Source organism: Cebus imitator, unplaced genomic scaffold, assembly GCF_001604975.1.
Source record: "Cebus imitator isolate Cc_AM_T3 unplaced genomic scaffold, Cebus_imitator-1.0 Scaffold694, whole genome shotgun sequence".
NCBI lineage: Eukaryota > Metazoa > Chordata > Mammalia > Primates > Cebidae > Cebus > Cebus imitator.
Window position 1 is genome coordinate 374,414 of NW_016108009.1, and position 20,596 is coordinate 395,009.

The 20,596-nt window shown below is 33.9% G+C and overlaps 1 protein-coding gene across 8 annotated transcripts in view; it reads right to left on the reverse strand.

Annotated features, from left to right (window-relative positions):
- Positions 1-20,596, reverse strand: part of KCNT2 (potassium sodium-activated channel subfamily T member 2) — a 408,182-nt gene that overhangs the window by 204,700 nt on the left and 182,886 nt on the right. For all 8 annotated transcript variants that reach the window (XM_037734957.1, XM_037734956.1, XM_017518646.2 and 5 more), the window contains one exon: positions 296-476. In XM_037734957.1, coding sequence (XP_037590885.1) covers positions 296-476 — 181 coding nt within the window. The remainder of the gene's footprint in view (positions 1-295; positions 477-20,596) is intronic.

Sequence of the window (20,596 nt, forward strand, 5' to 3'; positions counted from 1 at the left end):
ACATTATTCTATACTTAATATAGTTAAGTACTCTATATTTTTTTTAAAAAGCATCTTGAAGGATTTAAATAAGATGTGCGCTGTCAGTCACGACTGGAAGGAAAAAAAAAACTTGGTGTTTCTAATAAAATGTAAAATAACATTTCTGCAGTAATTATGTAATTGGTTAAATGTAATGATAGCATGTGTTAGCAAATTATTGTTAGATAAACTACTTTCCAGTTCTTATTAAAAATGGAAGATTTCATTTTATGTCTCTGCATATTTCTAGACAATGTAAGATGGTTATGTTTACCTGTATGGGTAGAACCACAAGAGCAACACAAATCATAGCAACGACAAAAAGCTTGGAGGACCACGTTTCAGGAGTGACATCCCCGAAGCCCACAGTAGAAAACGTTACAATGCAGAAATAAAGGGAGTCAAAGAGATTCAGCTTCTTTCCTATTCGTTCCAGATGTTGGATCCCACAAATGCTAAGGAAACAAATATGCATTAAAATTAAATCTTTCAAATTGCACACAATATTTCTCATCATCATTCTTTGAAAGCCAAAGCACATTTCATAAAGCCATTTAATAGTCAAGCTCTTATATTTCACAATGTATTTTTCTAAGAAAAATATAATTAGTAAGTTCTTTTCCTACATTGACCAGATGTGGTCTTATTTTGATTAACAGCCAAAAATGGTAGTAAAAATATCACACAGCATATTTAAGTAACATGCAAAATGAACAGACAATTTCATGGGTGATACACAAAAACACTGAATGAACATCAAGGAAACATAGAGGCCAGAAATCGCTACATCTAATCCCTTCCAAAATACCAAGTCTTTCCTTTTTCTTTTTTCATAAATTAGGAAGAAGAGAAAGACAGTAAGAAGGTTGAGGAATTAATAATTGCCAACTGCTATGGTTTGAATACTGTCACCTCCAAAACTCATGTTGAAATTTAATTGCCATTGTACGATACTAAGAGGTGAGACTGTTAAGAGGTGTTTAGGTCATGAGGGCTCTACCAACATGAATGAGCTAATGTTGATATCGTGGGAATGGGCTCACTCACATGTGCACGTGCGCTTTCTCTCTCTCTCCCTCACCCCTCATCTGATGTGCACTTTCTCTCTTTGCCCTTCTACCATGTTTTGAGAAGATTCCCAGCCTCCAAAATCAGTATGAGCCAATACATTTCCGTTGATTATAAATTACTCAGTTTCAGGTATTATCTTATAGGAGAACAAAATGGACTAAGACACCAAATGATTCTTAAAACAAGTCCTTAAATGAATCAATCATTTGTACAAAGCTATTGATGAAGTTACAGTAAGAGAGCAGTGTTAAAGTTGTTAGATGCCCTCGAATTAGAAATTTGTTAAAATAACATTATAAATAATGCTGCTATTAGCAAAAAAACAAAAGAGGCAAGGTGAGATTATGAATAGTAAAATATATTGTGCAACGTTGGAGGAAGATGTAAGATTCGCAACACAGCAATCGGCATATAATTGCTATGGTTTGAATGTCTGTATTCGCTCCAAAATTCATGTTGAAACTTAAATTCACAATGCAACATTATTAAGAGGTGGGTTTCAGGAGGTGATTAAGTCTGGAGCTCTCAAGAATGGGATTAGCAACCTTATAAAAGTGTTGGAGGGAACCAGCTAGGCCTCTTTTTGCTTTTATGCCTTCTGTCATGTGAGGACACAGCAACAACGTCTCATCTTGATGAGCGAGAAGGCCCTCACCAGATACCAAATCTGTGACCCCTTGATCATGAACTCCCCTGCTTCTGGAACTGTGAGATATATATTTCTATTATTCATAAAGTACACAGTCTCAGATATTTTGTTGTAGCAGCACAAATGAACTAATACAGACATTGACACTGAGAAGTAGGGTGTTGCTATAACAAATACCTAAAAATGTGGAAGCAGCTTTGGAATTGGGTAATTGTTAGAGACAGGAACAGTTTTAGGGTACATGCAAGAAAAAGCCTAGATTTCCCTGAATGGAGTGTTTAAGGACAATTTTGGTGAAGTCTCAGAAGAAGAAGAGAGTTGAAAAAGCCTAAATCTTCTTACAGATTATTTAAACAGTTATGACCAGAATATTGGTGGAAATATAGGCAGTAAAGCCCTTTCTGATAAGTTCCTAGACAGAAATAAGGAATATCTAATTGGAAACTGGAGGAAAAGCCATCCTTATTATAAAGTGGCAAAACCTGGTGAATTACGTCTGTGTCCTAATATTTTGTGGAAGGCACAATTCAAAGGTGGTGAACTAAAATATGTAGCAAAAGAAAGCTCTAAGCAAAGTGTTCAGGGTGATGCACTGTGTTTCTTGACTGCTTTTAATAAAATGCCAGAAGAGAGAAATTGATTAAAGATGAAATTTATAATCAAAAGGGAAGGAGAACTTACAAATTTGGAAAATACTCAGCCTGGTCAGATTGTAAAGAATAAAAATTGTGTTCCAGACAAAACACCAACAGTTTGCCCAAGCAATCATGCAATAAGGAGATTCTTATAAGATAAAAGGAAGCCAGGTACTCTTCATCAAAACAATGGAAGAATAACCCTGAAGGCATTTTGGAGCTCTTCCAGACTGTAACCCCCCTCACAGGCCTAGAGTGTGAAAGCTTTGAGGGCAGAACAGTTTCAACCGAGGAAACCAGGACATCTTTGAGGCCTCAAGAGTCGGCTTTCTTCATTCTGGTGCGGTGCTCTTTGGCCACCCCAAGTGGTGGTGAAGCAGGTGCAAGAGTGACTCAGGACGCTGCTATAGAAGTCAGAGGTGGTAATCCTTAGTGGCATCCATGTGGTGCTAATTTAGCAGGTGTGAAAAGAACATAAGCTGTGAAGTCATGGTTACCTCCCCCCTAGATTTCAAAGGATGCCCCGGAAAGCCTTGGGGCCAAGAAAGAGAACTACCACAGGGATATGCCCACACATAGAGTCCCCACTAGGGCAATGCCTGGTGCCATAGGGGTGGAGCCATCCCTGAGACACCACAGCTGTAGTCACCAGCATGAAATGCCAGTATGGAGAGCTGCAGATACCAGACCTCAACCCTGTAAGTGCTGCTATGTGGACTATGCCAAGGAAAGCCGAGAAGATGAGGCTTCCCAGAGCCTAGTGTGGGCCAACCCCTCCCCAGTGTGACCAGAAGTCAAGACATGGAGTCAAAGATTACTCTGAAACCTCAGGATTTAATATTGTTTTCCTTGTTGGATTTCCAACTTAATTAGGACCTATTACCCATTTCTCCTTGCCTATTTCTCCCCTTTGGATTGATAATATCTATCCTATACCTGTCTCACCATTATATTTTGGAAGCACAAAACTTGTTTAATTTCACAGGCTCACAGCTGAAGAGTAATTAGCCTCAGGATGAATCATGCCTTGAGTCTCACCCATATCTAATTTAGGTGATATTTAGACGAAACTTTGGGCTTAAGGGTTGGTGTTGGAACAACTTAAGACTTTAGGGGCTTCTGGGATGAAATAAAATGTATGTTGTATGTAAGAAGGACATGCATTTTGATGCACCAGAAGCAGAAGGCTATGGAGTGAATGTTTGTGTCCCCTCCAAAATTCACACTGAAACTTAAATCCCACAATGCAACATTATTAAGAAGTGGGGTCCTTACGCGGTGATTAAATTTATGAGGGTAGGGCACTCACGAATGGCATTAGCCACCTTATCAAGTTGTGCCAAGTTTGCCCTTCTGCCATGGGAGGGTGCAGCAGTAAGGCCCCATCCTGAAGGAGACAGAAAACCCCCAACAGATGTTAAATTTCCAGCACCTTGACCTTTGCCTTCACAGATCAAGGATTGTGAGAAAGAAATTTCTATTGTTCATATATTACGCAGGCTCAGGAATTTTGTTATAGCAGCACAAACAGACTAATACAATCATGCAATACTACTCAGTAAATAAGTAAAAATTTAAAAGGAGCCAAGTTCTGGATAAATTGCAAAAACACGATGAGTGAAAAAAGTCAGACATAAAAGACCACATGTTGTATGATTCTGTTTATATGAAATATCCAGAGAAGAACCAGCAAATCAGTGGTTGCCTGGGACTGATGGTGGGAATGTGGTGGTGAAAATATTCAAAAACTGAATTGAGGTGATGGTATACATCTCTTCACGTATATAACTTTGAATATACATGAAACAATATAGAATTTATACTTAAAATGAGTAAATTTTATGATACATATATTATACCCCTATAAAACTATTTTTAAAATCAGTGTATATTTGTGAACACTCACTATGGCTTCTGGGCACTACAAGCACATGGCTTAATTACAACAACTGTGAAGAAATAAATATTCAACGTTTACTTTCCAGAAATTCCTTTTCCAGCGTTTTCAGATAACCTCCTTATTTTTCTAAGCTATGCAGCAGACAGATTCTACTGTCTTTATGCATGTATATACATATTTTGGTACAGTCAAGTGTAAGCTTATGAATGGTTAGACAGATGGGTAGGTTCACAGGTAGATGGACCAAGAGACAGAAGAGAGAAAGGAAGATACATGTCATCATTTTAATTGTATAAAACTGTTGTGTGAGTTTTCTTTATTTGCTTTTTTTCCTTTTTTTTTTTCACTTCAGGTCTCTAAAACGGCACAGCAAAATCACTCTTGTTTTACGCTTACAAATTTTGTGTGAGCTGCCAGATCATAAGCATACTTAAACCAATGAGTTGATTCATATCAGTTTGTTGGCTCCGCTGCCCCTATGGAATACTGCCAAACTAATTATTCAGATGTAGCCTAATATCACCAAAAATTGAATTGTATGATACTTCTGTAAAGTCGGGTTTTAAAATTTTCTTTAAAATAACATATGTTGGAGAATGTAAACAATTTATGCTTAATTTCTTTATACTTCACTAGAAAATAGAGAAGAAAGGAAAATAACATATATTTTAGTGATTTAAATATTGAGCATTTACATTTGAGTATGCATTAAAAGTCAATCTCTGATTACAGTTAAAATGTATACTTCCAAATTCAAACATGTATTTTCTAGACCTAAGCTACCTGAAAATTCTCCTACTGTGCTTCCAGGTCTTTTGACTGTCCTTTTAACATAATGTACTCATAAGGGTAGTATTAATATTCTTTAAACACAGCACACCCTCAGATTCAAAAAGCTGCAGGATTCTCACTGTTCAAAGAAACCTCTATAATCTGTAGTTTGATAGATTATTATAATAGCCGCCAACAAATCAAGTCCTTGTATATTCAACAAACTCTTCATTTGCAATACAATGTTGCTGTACCACCCATGAAGATATGAAGTCAATGTCTTCAGGTCCTTGAGTCTGAACTGGACTAATGACTTGCTTTGACCAATAAAAGGATGGAAGTGGCATTCCGTGGTTGCAGATGCTAGGCCTTAAGAGATATTGCAGCTCTTTTTCACACTTTCTTGAAACCCTGAAACCACCACACAGTGAAGACACTGGTATAGTTTACTAGGGGATGACAGGCCATGTGGAAGAGAACCAAGATGTCCTACTTGACAGCCAATTCCAACTGCCAGACATGATAGCAAGGTCATCTTACATCCTCCATTTTCTCTCAGGCCATTAGATAAGTGAAGTTGAAAGAGTAATTACAGGTGAGACTGGCAGAAAATATGCCCTGGAAATCAACCACAGAATTTTGAGAAATGACCAACTGTGCTATTTTAAGCAATTAAGCTTTGGGCACTTTGTTATTCAGCAATAGGTACTTAGCAGCACAGGATTATGAGCTACAGCATCTGGATCTAATTTGTTTGTTCTTAAACTTCCGTCCCGTCTATCACACCGTCACTCACTATTTATACTGTTTACTTAAAATAATATATAACCCTTGTTGCCTATATGTCTACCTTTGCCCAATCTAATAATTCAACTGAAAACTCTCTCTCCCCAGTAACTATTACAATTTCTGTTTTTTGATGCCCTTGCTCAAATATGACCTCTCTCATATGCCCTTTCTTGAGTTAGAGTACTCATTACTCTGAATTTATGCATAATTTCATGTTGTATGTAGCTAAACATTACAAAAATGTCTACATTTAGTGCTTAATATCGCCCATACTCAACTATTATCTACCTTGATGACATTAATTGCACATTATTCAAATTTTATTTTCTGCAGCGCTTAACCAAAGTATATACTAGTCACAAGAACTAACTGTTAAATGAACAAGAGAACTGGGGTTGAGGGCGGTGGCTCACGCCTATAATCCCAGCACTTTAGGAGACGAGGCCAGGCAGATCACCTGAGCTCAGGAGTTCAAGACTATCCTGGGCAACATAGTGAAACCCTGTCTCTACTAAAATTAAAAAAATTAACTGGGTGTGGTGGCGTGCACCTGCAGTCCCAGCTACTTAGGAGGCTAAGGCACAAGAATTGCTTGAGCCTGATAGGCAGAGGCTGCAGTGAGCTGAGATCGTACTACTGAAGACAGCCAGACTCTGTCTCAAAAAAAAAAAAAAGAAAAAGAAGAAGAAAAGAAACTAGTTAAACCATTCTCAAGTAATATATTCCAAACAAACTTCAAAAATATTTCATGCTTATGTTCTAATTTTTCTGTACTACGTAACAAACTCCCTAAAACATAAAGGCTTAAAACAATAATAATTTAGTTTTTCACACGGTTTTGTGGGAAGTTTCTCTTTTTTATTATTTTTATTTTTGGCTCACTTATGCAGCTGTACTCAACTAGAGGTCTGGCTAAATTGAAAAGTCGAAGATGGTCTCAGCCTTGTACTCAATGGTCACTGTTCATTGTGGGCTAAGATGCCTTGTTTCTTCTCTGTGTGACTGCTCATCGTCTATGAGGCTCAACTGGCTTCCTTGCTGTATCAGGGCATCATTTCAAAAGAACAAAGATGGAAGCTGTAAACCCTCTAAATACCTAGGTTTTATCTGCTCCATCCTATTTGTCAAAGCGAGTCACAACATTAGCCAGATTGAAGAGGTGTGGAAATAGACTCCATCTCTTCATGAGAGGACATACAAAATATTGTGGTCATATTTTTCAATTTACCAATCCATACTTATGACAATACCTATCATAACCTGTAAAAATCTTAAAACATTTTGTTGAATAAGACATGTTGCAGTCAAAGGTATTTAATTTCCTTGATACAGTTGTAAATACATACTTACAATCATTAACAAGGTTTTTTAAGAATCCTTATGCAAAATGCCATTTTGCTTGACTTCAGAAAATTATGCAAACCTATCACATATTTATTAATATCCTCCATAAGTTTAAGGGACCTAGAATACCCTAATGCTCTCTAAATCAACATGAAAATGACAATGTTCATGTCAGCTGTAATGTGTCTGGTGTCATTATACAAGAATAAAAAACAACTTTTTAAAGTACTAATAAAGGTGAATATATTAAATTACTTTAAGAGTTTACTTCTAATTTTGAATAGGCCCACCAGCTTGTTTCACTTAGGTTCTGATTAAATGGGCCATTGCTTCTGTTCATGGATAACAATGATGTTACATTTAAAATATGTTGTAAAATATCTTCTAACTCAACAAATACCTTTTGTAATAAATAAATGAACTCAGTACCTCCCTCTAAAGAAAAAAATAAGGTAAAAAATGCTTATTCATCCCAAGAACAGAAGAATTCTTTTAAATTATGGGTCAGATCTTCCCTTAGTTCATAACTCTTAATGTGCTTTTATCACTGTTGGAATAAAATTCAAAAGCTTCTGTCTCTTCTCTGACCTCCTCCTCCTCCAAGAAGGCAGTAATTCCCTTACTTGCTGTTTAACTTCCTCCCTATACCCATTCTTCCCAGATTCGTCACCATCAGTAAGTGGTAAATCTGATTTTCCAGTTGCTTATGCTAAAATCCTGGATTCACCCTCACTTTTTATCACAAATCACATCCAAACTCTTAGCAAACTCCAGTTTCTAGCTTCAATATATAATCAAAATTCACAATCACTACTCTCCATTTTCACTGCTACCATAATGATCCATGTCACCATCATTCCTTCCCTGCACTGCAATAGATATTCCCCCTTCCTTCAATGGCCAACTGTCAATATATTGCCAGCCAGGTTTATTTATAAAAACATGAATCAGGGCATGCTATTTCTCTACTCAGAACACCGACAAGGCTCCCTATGTCACTTAGACTAAAAACTAATGTTCTTTTATTTGCCTACAGCACACTACTCAATCTGACCCCTTACGGTGTCCTTCAGGTTCATTTTCTACTCCTGTTCCTGTGCACTCACTCTGCTCCAGCCAACCTGGCAATATTGCTTTCTGACCAACATGTTCTTCATGTGCCAGGCATGTTCTTCACGTGCCAGGCATGTTCTTCACTAAAGGCTGTGGCAAGGGCTATTCTCTCTGGCTGGAATCTATTAACCTAGATAGTTTCATGACTAATTCCTCACATCCTTAAATTCTTTACTCAAATACCATCTCATCCATGAGACCTTTCTCGACTACCATGTATATACTATCTATATACTCCCAGTCTTTCTTTACCAGTTTAATTTTTAAAAAGAATTTAGGTATTCAGTTTTTGGTATCCATTATCTGTATTCTTCTATGACAGTCAGGCTCCTTAGGGTACAGTCTTGCACTTTCTTTATTACTGAAATGCTGTCTGATTACCGAAAACAGTGCCAGGCACATAATAATGTTCATATATATTTTTTCAGTAAATGAAAGAAGGGCTAAATGAAAATACATAGTTCTCTATTGTCCATACTTAAATCACCAAGCTATTTAACCTGCTCAGATATAAATAACAACTGTAGATATAAGCTTGTATAGCTAAACTTTAGATGTAAAGTTTAAATATAAACTTTTCAGAAAGAAAAATAAAAGCTTCTGAAAATTTCTATCTTACTACTTTCTTCATTATGGAATTTAATACAATTAGGTGGAGTGATAAAACATCTCTTAGTCAATGAAGCTGGAACTCTATCTCACACAATACACAAAAAGTAACTCAAAGTGGGTTAAATATTTAAATGTAAGACCTGAAACTATAAAACTCCTAGAAGAAAGCACAGAAGGAAGGGTTCTTTATATTGGTCTTGGCAATGGTGTCTTGGATTTGACACCAAAAGCACAGATCAGAAAAACCAAAAATGAACAAGTGAGATTGCATCAAACTAAAAGCTTCTGCACAGCAAAGGAAACAATCAACAGAGTAAAAAGGCAACCAAGAAACAGAAGCAAATATTTATATAACATCTATCTGAAAAGATCAATTTCGAAAGTATCTAAGAATCTCCTACTACTTATTAGAAAAAATAAAAGGATAAATATTGCATGATTACACTTACATGAGCTATATAAAATAGTCAAACTTAGAAGCAGAGAGTAGTTGCTGGGGCTAAAAGAGGGGAAATAGGGACTGCTACTCAGTGAGTATGAAGTCTCAGCTATGCAAGATGAGTTAGTTCTAGAGATTAGCTATGTAACATAGTATTTATTAATGATAAAGTATTGCGCACTTTAAGATGTTAAGAGGATAGTACTCATATTAACTATTTTTACCAAAACACACACACATACACAAACCTGACAAAAGAACTCAAGAAAGTTTTGGGAGGTGTTGGATATATCTAGTACCTACATTGTGGTGATGATATTACAGGTGTATGTATATGTAAAAATCATCAAAATGTATATATTAAATATATGCAATTTTATGCATATCAATTATAGCTCAATAAAGCTAAAATAGGTAAATACCTCCATAAAATGAGGTATTTATTGATATATCTATAATATAAATCTATCAACTTTTCTATAACCTTATCATTTGAAATTGTGAAGTACTACAAGCAAGTAAAATAGATTTTACTTTCCCTAGTAACTAGTTTTTATAACTCCAGCCTTTGTTTCGGTTAGCAATTCTTAAATCTAATAAATGAAAAATTTGGGAATTTAAAATGCATTTGATTCACTTATTGAAATTCATTCTACTTGTGTAATGTAAAAGTAAATAATAAACTAAAAACTTGTCTTTATATAAAATAAATTGCATATTAAAATATAAGATATACTTAGTCCCATTTCATTCAGAAATGTCTATGTCAACAGCATATTTCAAAAGTCTTTATGATTAACTTTGCTACAGTGTTGACTTACAAATTAAATGCTTGACTTATAATCCTAGTATGTCACAGTAAATACTGCACACTCTTCTACAGAGTTCAGTCAATCAGCTTAGTACATACTAAAACATTCAGACAACTGTCTAGGCTATGTTTTACGGAAGAAACAAACGACTCAATATTAAAGACAGAGTTGCCTGTCATAGGTAAACAGTCTGGACTCCACTGTCACTTTCACATTAACTTTTGCAACCACTCCCCTTTTTGTTATCTTGTGTTGATTTAAAAATCACCTCCCTGGAAGAGGTGAAATTGTTTAGAGGGAAATTTTGCAGAAATTTGTACTAGCTTATCAAATCCGAAAGGCAGATATTCACATTATTTAAGAAAAAACTGTCTTTAAGCCTCAAAAAAATCCTAAAAGTATCATTTAAAAAGTATTTCTAAAATTACTTGTTCCAACATTTTCTTTTACAAAAGTGACATTAAGACATGGAGACTTTTGGTTTAAAAACAGAGGACAGGCTGCGCTGATTCACATTATACAGTCATAACGCCATTTTCTGATATCCATTACAGAGAACCTATACACAACATGTGAAAAACATTGTTTAATTGCATATTATTTTGGTTACAGGCAACACAACTGGAAATGTTTCAAAGATTATAAATATAAAGATTTATTTTACTGCTCTGTGGTAATCATTCAAGTAAAATATATCTTTATATATAAACTACTTCTTCAAAAAGGAATTCAGCTAATTGTAGGAAGGAAGAGAAGAAAGGGTGTCTTCAGGACAGGCAGATACACAGGCAGTTAATTGTTACTTTAATATACGATTTAAGGCAAAGACAGTTTTAGAATTGAAAACATTCTGGATTTTGCATTATGCACAAATGTTAATATTTCATTAATATATATTAGTTATTTTACCTAGATCTATGAATCCTAAAACATGCTACATAAGATTTGAAGCAACTCAGTGATAATTAGGCATTATAATATAGATTGTTGTCTTGTTTCATTCACACTTGTCTTTGGAGCTATTATCAAATGAAAACTGTCGCCTCTCTCTCATCGTAATTAATAAATTTTCGTGAATTCTTATTTTGGGCCTGTACCCAGAAATAATTTTAATGATAGGCAGAGATTTTCTGATAAATTAAATCCAAAATGTACTCAAATACAGCACATTCATAAGCATAATATTCTATTTTGCCTTATGATAAAAGAGATGCATCTTTTCAGACAGTAAAAACCAAGTTAAACAATTTAAATTATATACTAAATTGAAAGTAGCAGGAGAATTTAATAATGTAACATTAATACATAAATATTCATAGTTGGTGAATTTTAGTAAATACTTCTGTATGTTTATATTTTCTAATAAATTTCGTATTGTCTTGTGACTGAGAACTATATGTGTGCATGTGTGTATGTATATACCTATTCTTACTTAAAACACTTGGTTTCAGTAGTTTTCTAATTGTAACACACGTTTTGTTTATTATCCTGTATCCTCTGCCTAAATATTAACTTAATTTATTACAATCTAAAATATGAAAAATAAATCACTATTACACTATGTTCTATTTATGATTTTTGCTTAGTTAATATATATAAAAGTTATTCTAATTCATTTATAGTGATTTACTTTCAAATGCAAAATTGCAAATGAATATCTTTTTATAATTTCTCTATTGTAAAAAATACCTATAAATTTTAAATCACAATAAAACCATTTATATACGCGAACAGGTACTATAAAATTTTATTTAAATGTTTTATAACGGAAAAGGCTACCTAATATTATAAAAAGTAGTCACATTTATTCATAAAAATATATTTATTGATGGTTTACTAGTCAAGCATTGTGTTGGATGTTACAGATGCAGGCATCAATAGGACAAAAGTCTTTCACTCCAGTCTATATAAAAAAAGAGCCTCTAGACTCTAAAGTCAATGATTATGACCTCACTTACTAATAATAGCATAAATTAATAACCAAACATTTTTCCCTTGGTCAGTGCTAACCTAAGTAAATTACTCAAACTTCGTGCTCCTCAAGTGAAAAGCAAATGTATTATTTCTCATTGGCTGTAATGAGAAATAAATGAGCTAAGGCTCTGTGAAATGTCTGGAATAGAATAATGTTCAATGAATTGACTAGTAATTTTGTTATTTATTTATAGCCCCTGCATGAAATAGAATAATAAAAATGAATCGAAGATACACACAAAAGTGTTATAAAGCATTTGTTTCTATTTTACAAAAAAAATATTACTGCCAACAATAGAGACAGGAATTATAGAGAGGAAGTGATGATAAGAAACTAGTGTTTATCCCTCTTTCCTAGGAATTCACTAACAAGTTTATTAGCAGCAGGATATCACCCATGGATTAATGAGTAGCTATAATCTTGTCTTTTCTCAATGCTGCAAGTCCCAAGGGTTTTGGAAGTCGAAATACAGGCGACCATAGAAGGCTCCAAAAAAAGAAGGGTTATGCAATTTGCAGGGTAAACCCATAATCGCTAACTATTTACAAAGAGAAGTCATGCTGAGATTAGTTGACCTTTGGAGGGTTGACTGTCATCATTTACAGAAACTGACAAGGGATTCTTGGAAAAGCAGTAAGGGAAAAAAGATTAAGCACTATGTCAAGGCCAGTATGTCAACATCAGGCTAATGACTTGTTTTAAAGGATTACTTATCACTGAGATTACTTGAATTAAAGGATTTCATCTGTGATTATATAAAAGACAGTATATCCGTTTACACTATATATTTATACAATTCACTAAGTTATGTAACTAATATCACTATATGTTAATATTTAAGACCCAAATTTTAAATTATTTTGAAAAAAATTGCAATAGAATTTTTATATTACTTAAAACATATATTCATACTCACTATCAAGATTTAAATAGATATTTAATTTTATATGACTTAAGGATTTTATATTTTGTGAATATTAAGTATTATTTGAAAGTTTATGCAGAGAAATCCTGCCATATTTATCTTTTTGCATAACTGTGGTCAATATTCACAATATTGAGCTTAAACTAGGCTTGGGCTTTCAAAACTAAGTCGCATAGTAAATTCTACCTTACTGTTAGTTTTATATGAATGTCTGCTTTGGTTAACGTCTGCTTTAAAGAACATTATCTCAGACTGAAAATCCTTTAAGAATTTCATAGGCTGGTATTCCAGTAGTTTTTTTCTAAAATTAAGGTAGATATATATTTAAATTATGCATACTATAGAACAAAATGAAAAGTAGCTAAATTTGTCCTTAAACACCTTTTCAGAACTTGATTACAACAAATGTACAACTGAAAAATAGAGAAATTTCCTGGGGAAATTCATATACTCTAATAATTCCACAATCATATGAATAGAAGGTTGAATATACGACTAAAACCATATGAAACAAATATGCCCCTTGACAAGTATATTGTTTTGTGGGGTTTTCAACTAATAGTTATTTCCAAGTATGACCTATAGATAGTAGGGGATAAAGGCAATGGTTAATAATGACATGAAGTAAGGAATATTACAGAAAATTTTGCAGGTAGAAGGTATGAAAATATTTCCCTTTTGGACATGCTGAATTTAAGATTCCTGTAAGATATGCTGCATCCATTTGGATTGTGTATTTTATTAATATATACCTGCATTAAGCCATTTCTTACACTCCTTGGTTTACATCCTACTTGAACTTGTTTACTATTCTAATCTTTTCAGTTCCAAAACAATAGTAATATGGACCTGTTATCAAAAGACATATAGTAACACTAGTAACACATGGACACAGGGAAGGGAATGTCACACACCAGAGCCTGTCTGGGGTGGGGACCAAGGAGAGGGACAGCGTTACAACAAATACCTAATGCATGCAGGGCTCAAAACCTAGATGAGGGGTTGATGGGTACAGCAAACCACAATGGCAAATGTATACCTATGTAACAAACCTGCACGCTCTGCACATGTATCCCAGAACTTAAAGTAAAAGAAAATAAAGATATAAACAAAGTCTTATATTATCCTACCCCTATCCACTCTTGAGGTAATCTTTAGTATCTTTTTATTTGTTTAAAATTTTGTTTGGTTTTCAGTTTTTAAATTAAACGTACTATGATTTTATCCTGGCAATTTATTACCACAGGAATTTCAAACCTATCATTTTAAAGTGAACTTTGTCTTCAGTTCTGTATGTCACTACATGCATATTTTCTTTGAAAACACAATTTGGTGGTAAATATTAAGCAGATATGAGATTCTGCAGTCAAATACATTAAGCAACTTTGAGTTAAGCATAGTTTTCACCAAATGACTTTTCAGATTTTTTAATGAGCTAATGCTTACTGTGTATCTCTGAGAATGGATTAATTTTATAGAATTTACTAAACATATCTGCCAAAGGTTTTCATTTATACAGAATATTTGAAAGAGTTACGGTTTTATGGAATAAACTTTGAGAATGTGAGCCCATAGTTTGTACTTTGTCTTAGTATTTTAGAATCACAGTTTACCTTAATCATAAAATGACTTGAGTAACTTTTATCTTTGCTATGTTGTGGATTACACAGCCCTAGAGTAACTGTTCCATAAAGGAATTTAATAATGGAACTGTCAGTCCCTAACTATTTTTGTTGGTTCTTTCATGGATACCAAAACACACAACTTTTTAAAATACAATATTTTAAAAGTTCTCCGTCTCTACCCTTCATCTCAATTTGATTCAATTAAAAACCCATAAATATGCATTTTGGCATGACCTACCATTCCTTCCACAGATTCATAAAAATCAATATGCTTCGCTCAGCATCCCTTTTACTGAGTTCCTGTAAATCTGAACCTTGAGCAGCTTCGACAAAGCACAGTTTTACATACAGGCCCACAGCAGCCAAATGAAGCACCAGATAAGCACAGAAACTCCCTCATCCTGCTCAGAAAGAAGCTGGGGGAAGACAGACTTTTTTCCTAAGTACTGCAATTATTTTGAAATGTGGCTCACCAAATTGAGCATGCCATATGGAAAGGAAGACTCAAAACTGTAACTCATCAAAAAAATTAACATTCCACCTTTTTGTTAACTGAAATAGTGTTAAATCTTATTAAGAATAATTTCAGTTAAAGGAACTAAATACCTATGAAACATCTTAACCACATTAACTGAAAAGTATTAGGCCCCATCTTGCAGTAAGTATCTAGATTCATGACATATATCATAGCTGGTCTATCATTTCTAATTACCCTCAGAAATAAAAAAAAATAATGAAGAGTATTCACTTCTTAAGTCTCATTTTAACAAAAATTCCTCCATTTTGAATAGCTATCTTAATTAATATATATGTTAAAATCTACTTTAACTTTTGTTCTTTCATCTAAGGAAAGAAGAATCATAAAGGTATAGGAGAGAAATTATCCAAGGCAGTACCAGTGTTAAGTGTTCTCTCTTATATTAAACACTTCAAGTACATGGATCCGTACTGTCCATTGCCAGTCTTACAGAATATACCTCTTCTAACAAAATTATCTTAAATTGTAATTTATTACATTTTATCTTTTTCATTAATGATTTAAAAAATAAAAGCATCTGCTAAACAATCTTTGTACATTTTTTTATAGACTCAGTCTGTGGGTCATTAGCATTACGTATGCAAATGAAAGTGGAAGGAGGTTCTGTTAATAGTAGGAAGGATGGAACTTTTAATCAGTAGTATGTTGTTCTGTTGAATCCTTAGGTCATATGCTATAACGTCTACTCATAGTCATTCATAAACATTTATTAAGAAATATGTACTGTGCCTTAATGTAAAATGTATTTCCTGCTGTGAACTGTGAAGGAGATTGATGAATAAAGAGACAAAACAATGAATTAAGAAGGATGATCAAATCAGGTGAAAATAAGAAGACAAAACCATTGTGGACAAAGGCAATCAAATGGTACAGTCAATAATCAAGAAAAATCATCACTTTCATCTGGAAACTCTCATTCTATGAAACTCAAACATTAAGCAATTAAACCCTTATTGGTAAGAATAACAATTCTGCTGTATCACAGACAGAAAAGCTATTATATTTTCGTGTTTTTAAAACAAAATCACATGAGTAAGACAGTAAATAAAGGCAACCTCGTACTTAATCACTTTACCTTTCTACTAATAAATGAGAACACTTTTAATTTACTACTTCATCCTTCTTGGAAAACTTTTAGGATTTTCCTCTCCTGAAAAAATGTGATATATAAACGCTTATAATTTTATTTTTGCTCTGTGTAGATCACAAGCATTTATTTGAAAATGTTTTGTTCTCCATTCAACTATTTACTGAGTATGACTAAGTGTCAGGCATGGTACTAAATACTGGCAAAGACACTGGTATGTAAAAACCAGCATGACTTCTTCCTTGATGGAACTTAGAGTTTCATGGATTTCCACTCACAGCAGAATTTGACCTAATCAAGTGGTCTGGGCTTGAATGCAAGAGCGATACTTAACATAAAAAGGATGTCAGCCTTTCAGCCTTTATTCTGTAGAGAGGGCAGAGCAGTCTAAGCAGGAGGGAGGTTAGCATGACAGAGGAAGTAAAAACAAAAGAACAGGACTAAGCAAAGAAAATAAATCTTTAAAAATGTTAGATGAGAATGAAAACACACGGAGGATACTGTTCATGTAAGAAATCTAGGACAAATTAACAAGCTATGCCTATACCACAAGACGCACGGAATATTTTTAACAAGTATTAAATATATGGTGACACAAACATATTTGTATATCACAAAGGTCATTTGGTTGTCATGAGAGGAATGGTTTGGAATAGAACCAGAAGGAATAGAGGTAAGCCACATGCAAAACTGGTGCCATAAAGACTTTATGATCATTTAGATAAGCAAGGTAGTAACTAAGAAGTACAGAAGTGGATAGATTTGCAGGATGTTTAGGAGGTAAAATCTATGGGACTTGTTGATTGTGTATTCCGTAACAAAGCAGGAAGTGTTAAGAATGCCTCCTACATATCTGGATTGCTCAAAAGAATGAGCAGTAATTGCTCTCTCAGAGATGTGGACATTTTGGGGAGAAATATAAGTTTTCTTTTGGACATATTTAGTTTGAGAAATCTAAGAGGAAATGTAACAGAAACAGTTGCATTTGAACGTTGGAATTAAAGCCATAGAAACTGACTACTTATTTGGTCATCGTTTCCAGTTATTTTGGGGACATATTTGTAACCACGAATGTAAAGAGGAAATGTCAAGGCTTCAGCTTGACTCTGCTTCCCTCCACACCCTTGGAGCCAAACGTCATACACTGAGAGCAAATCTTAGATGAAACTGTGTCACATCAAACAGTTATTAATCCCTATTTTGTAAGATCAAAGAGGTTTACATACTGACAAACACATGGGAACAAACACATGGGAAAAAAAGTTCACACCAAAAAAGTATGAAAATATATTAAATGCAGGTTCAGTAATGAGCTTGTGGAAGCAAGTTAGACTGAGGTGCTATTAAATGGAAACAGGTTTGAAAAGGTCTCCAAACCTAAGGAAGCAATGACTTACTTCCCTCCAGGGTTAGGCTACTGTGCTCACCATGTTCTTAGAATCCACTTACACAAGGGCAGAGGTAATCAAACTATTTTCTTGCCAACCACATGTCTTGAAAAATATTTTTAATTTATCTTATGTTAATTTGAAAGGATTTGGGCACAGGGCTACTGACACTTGAAACTGGCAACAGTTGGTACTGGTTCCTAATTAGAGTCCTTCACAAGCTCATTAGCAATCCCTAGATATTAATTTCTATGGATACATATAATAACACACTGTCCATACCACTGTATTTATAGGAGTACAGATAATATAAATAAAATATAAGATATATTCCTAAAGGAAAAATATAAGAAGAAATGATACAATTAAGAAAGGGCCTAGAAGTGATCCCTGAGGAACTATATCAGTTAATGACTGTTCACAGAAGAAGGTGAGCTTGCAAAAAACCTAAGAGAGAGAGAGAGAGAGAGAGAGAGAGAGAGAGAGAGAGTGTGTGTGTGTGTGTGTGTGTGTGTGTACCTATGGAGTGTATGTGTGGGTCTATGGGCATGTGTCACATGTCCACATGCATGTTCATAGCCTCCGTGGACATGTAAATGTTTCCTCATGTAAACTTTTCTGACTTTAATATTAGAAAGGGCTTACATTGGCTTTCTGAAGCCCACTGTGATATGAGAGTTCCCTTTCTAAATATATCTTTACTCCCTTCCCAATAATAAAAAAGGACAATCGTTCTAAGAATTATATTTCACTTTTTCCTTTTTTTAAGGCTTAACTTTCAAAAACAAACAAGCACAATGCCTGTTCTTGTTTTCCTCTGAATTTATATTTAATCTTCCTCTCAATTTATATTTCATCTTCCTCTCATTAGTTTACTTTAAAAAAAAAGGTATTCTTGATAGGAAAAGTTTCAAAATCATGACCAGTTAAAAACAACTTCTACTGGTTATAAAGAAGATATAAGAAAATTTTTCATTAAAAACTCAACTGAAAAACGCATTACTATGGTGCAATATGACTATAAACAATAGCATTTCGAGTAGGGCAAATATGAGTAGATAAAGCCAGTGAAGAAACCAGGGACAAATCATAAATTATTTCATATGCAACACTAAGATATGTGCACTACCCTGAAGACTCTAATGGCATAAATGGAGAATTTTAAGCAAGAGAATGAAATCATTTGGGTAGTGTTTGAGGTCACCAATAAATCAATATCCACTGATACTGTGAGTGGTTCCTATCGCCCCAAGCAGCAACTATATTTGCACTAAACAATTAGTCTCAGGCTGAAAATCACTTTTAAGACTGCCCATGAAAATCACCCAAGTGAATTTATAGCTCTGACCAGAGCAAATAATAGATTTAGAAATGCTACCAAATTCAGTGTGAAAGCACTGTCTAAACTGTGAGCCCTTTATTCTCTACAATCTACTTTTCTTTTTGCTTACATTTATCTCATTCAGTCCTTAAAAGTGTACAACCAAGAAATAATACAGAAATATTAGCTTACATACAATTAATTTCCATTATATGTTTGAAGATATGTTCACAGAGTTAAGAAAAATAAAATAATATAGGTATACATGACATCTTTTTTAGTATCAATAAGATGAACACTCAATTTAAATGTGCTTGCACATGAGAAATATGAAACAGCACTGAATAAATATGAGCTAATTCACACTGATTTGTACTCATTTATTGCATTTCCACAAAAATATCTTGCTAGCTGCTGTCAGATAACAAGATCAAATTGTCTCTAGTCAACATTTTCTGGAAACTAAATGACGCACAAAATAAGCTTTATTTTATTCTATCAGAAATGGTCCAAATTTAATCATTAAAAATAAAAGAGAAAGTACAGCTTAACATGTCTCTTCACAATGTAAGTTATGAGAATTACTCTCATAGTAAATCTGACTCTTATTTTTATGTAACTACTTATTTGAATTCAATTCATAAAGTATAATATTAAAATGTCATGTTCATCAACAGAGAAACTTTGTCATAATGATAACACTTTCTGTTTCATAATAATTTCTGCTGAAAATCAACGAAAAATTTTTCCCTTCTAAGAGATGGTTAATGAACTTATATCTATTTCATGGAAGACAATATTCACAGATAATTCTGTAATATACAAACATAACCATATATGAGTAACAATGTTGAGAGGAAGCTGAGCAGTTCATTTGAGCAGTCAACAAACCTTTCTATCAATGGTATATTTAATTGCTCATAAGCTAGTATCAAATACATCAGTATCTACACAGAAAGGCCTGTTAGGTAAAAAAAAAAATTACTGCAAATTACAGCTGTTTCCTGATCAATGATATTTGTTCAAAGAGTACTGTCAGAAGGTCAATGACACATTCTAAACTACAGAAATTTACCAGAAAACACGGTCTGTGTTAGCATTAACCTAATGGACATTGATCCTATGACTTTAATTTTTAGATAATTTGTAAGAGACTTACCATATCAGATTCTTTGACCTCAAGGAGATTAAAGTACGTAGTAATATTGCAATTAAGATGCTACCATTCAATAAAAGCTTTTATTCTCTATTTTTTGAAAATACATGACAAAGAAAATTAAGCAAAAGACAGATTTTTTTTAATCCAACATGTATAATAAATATACTATTCTGTTTACTTTTTCACTCCATGAGACTCCTTCAGCTAAAAATACCATTTAACAGTCATTATTCGAATTGCCTTTAACCTCATTCTTAGCAATTATCAATGTCATAGAATAGCAAATTCTTGATGAACCAAAGAACGGTATGGAGCAGGATAAGGAACCACAGCTCACTGGCTGGGAACAACTGATTGATCTAGTCCAACTTGTTTCTCTACTGCCAACTTAGGGCAGTAAGGCTAAAAAACACTTGAACAAG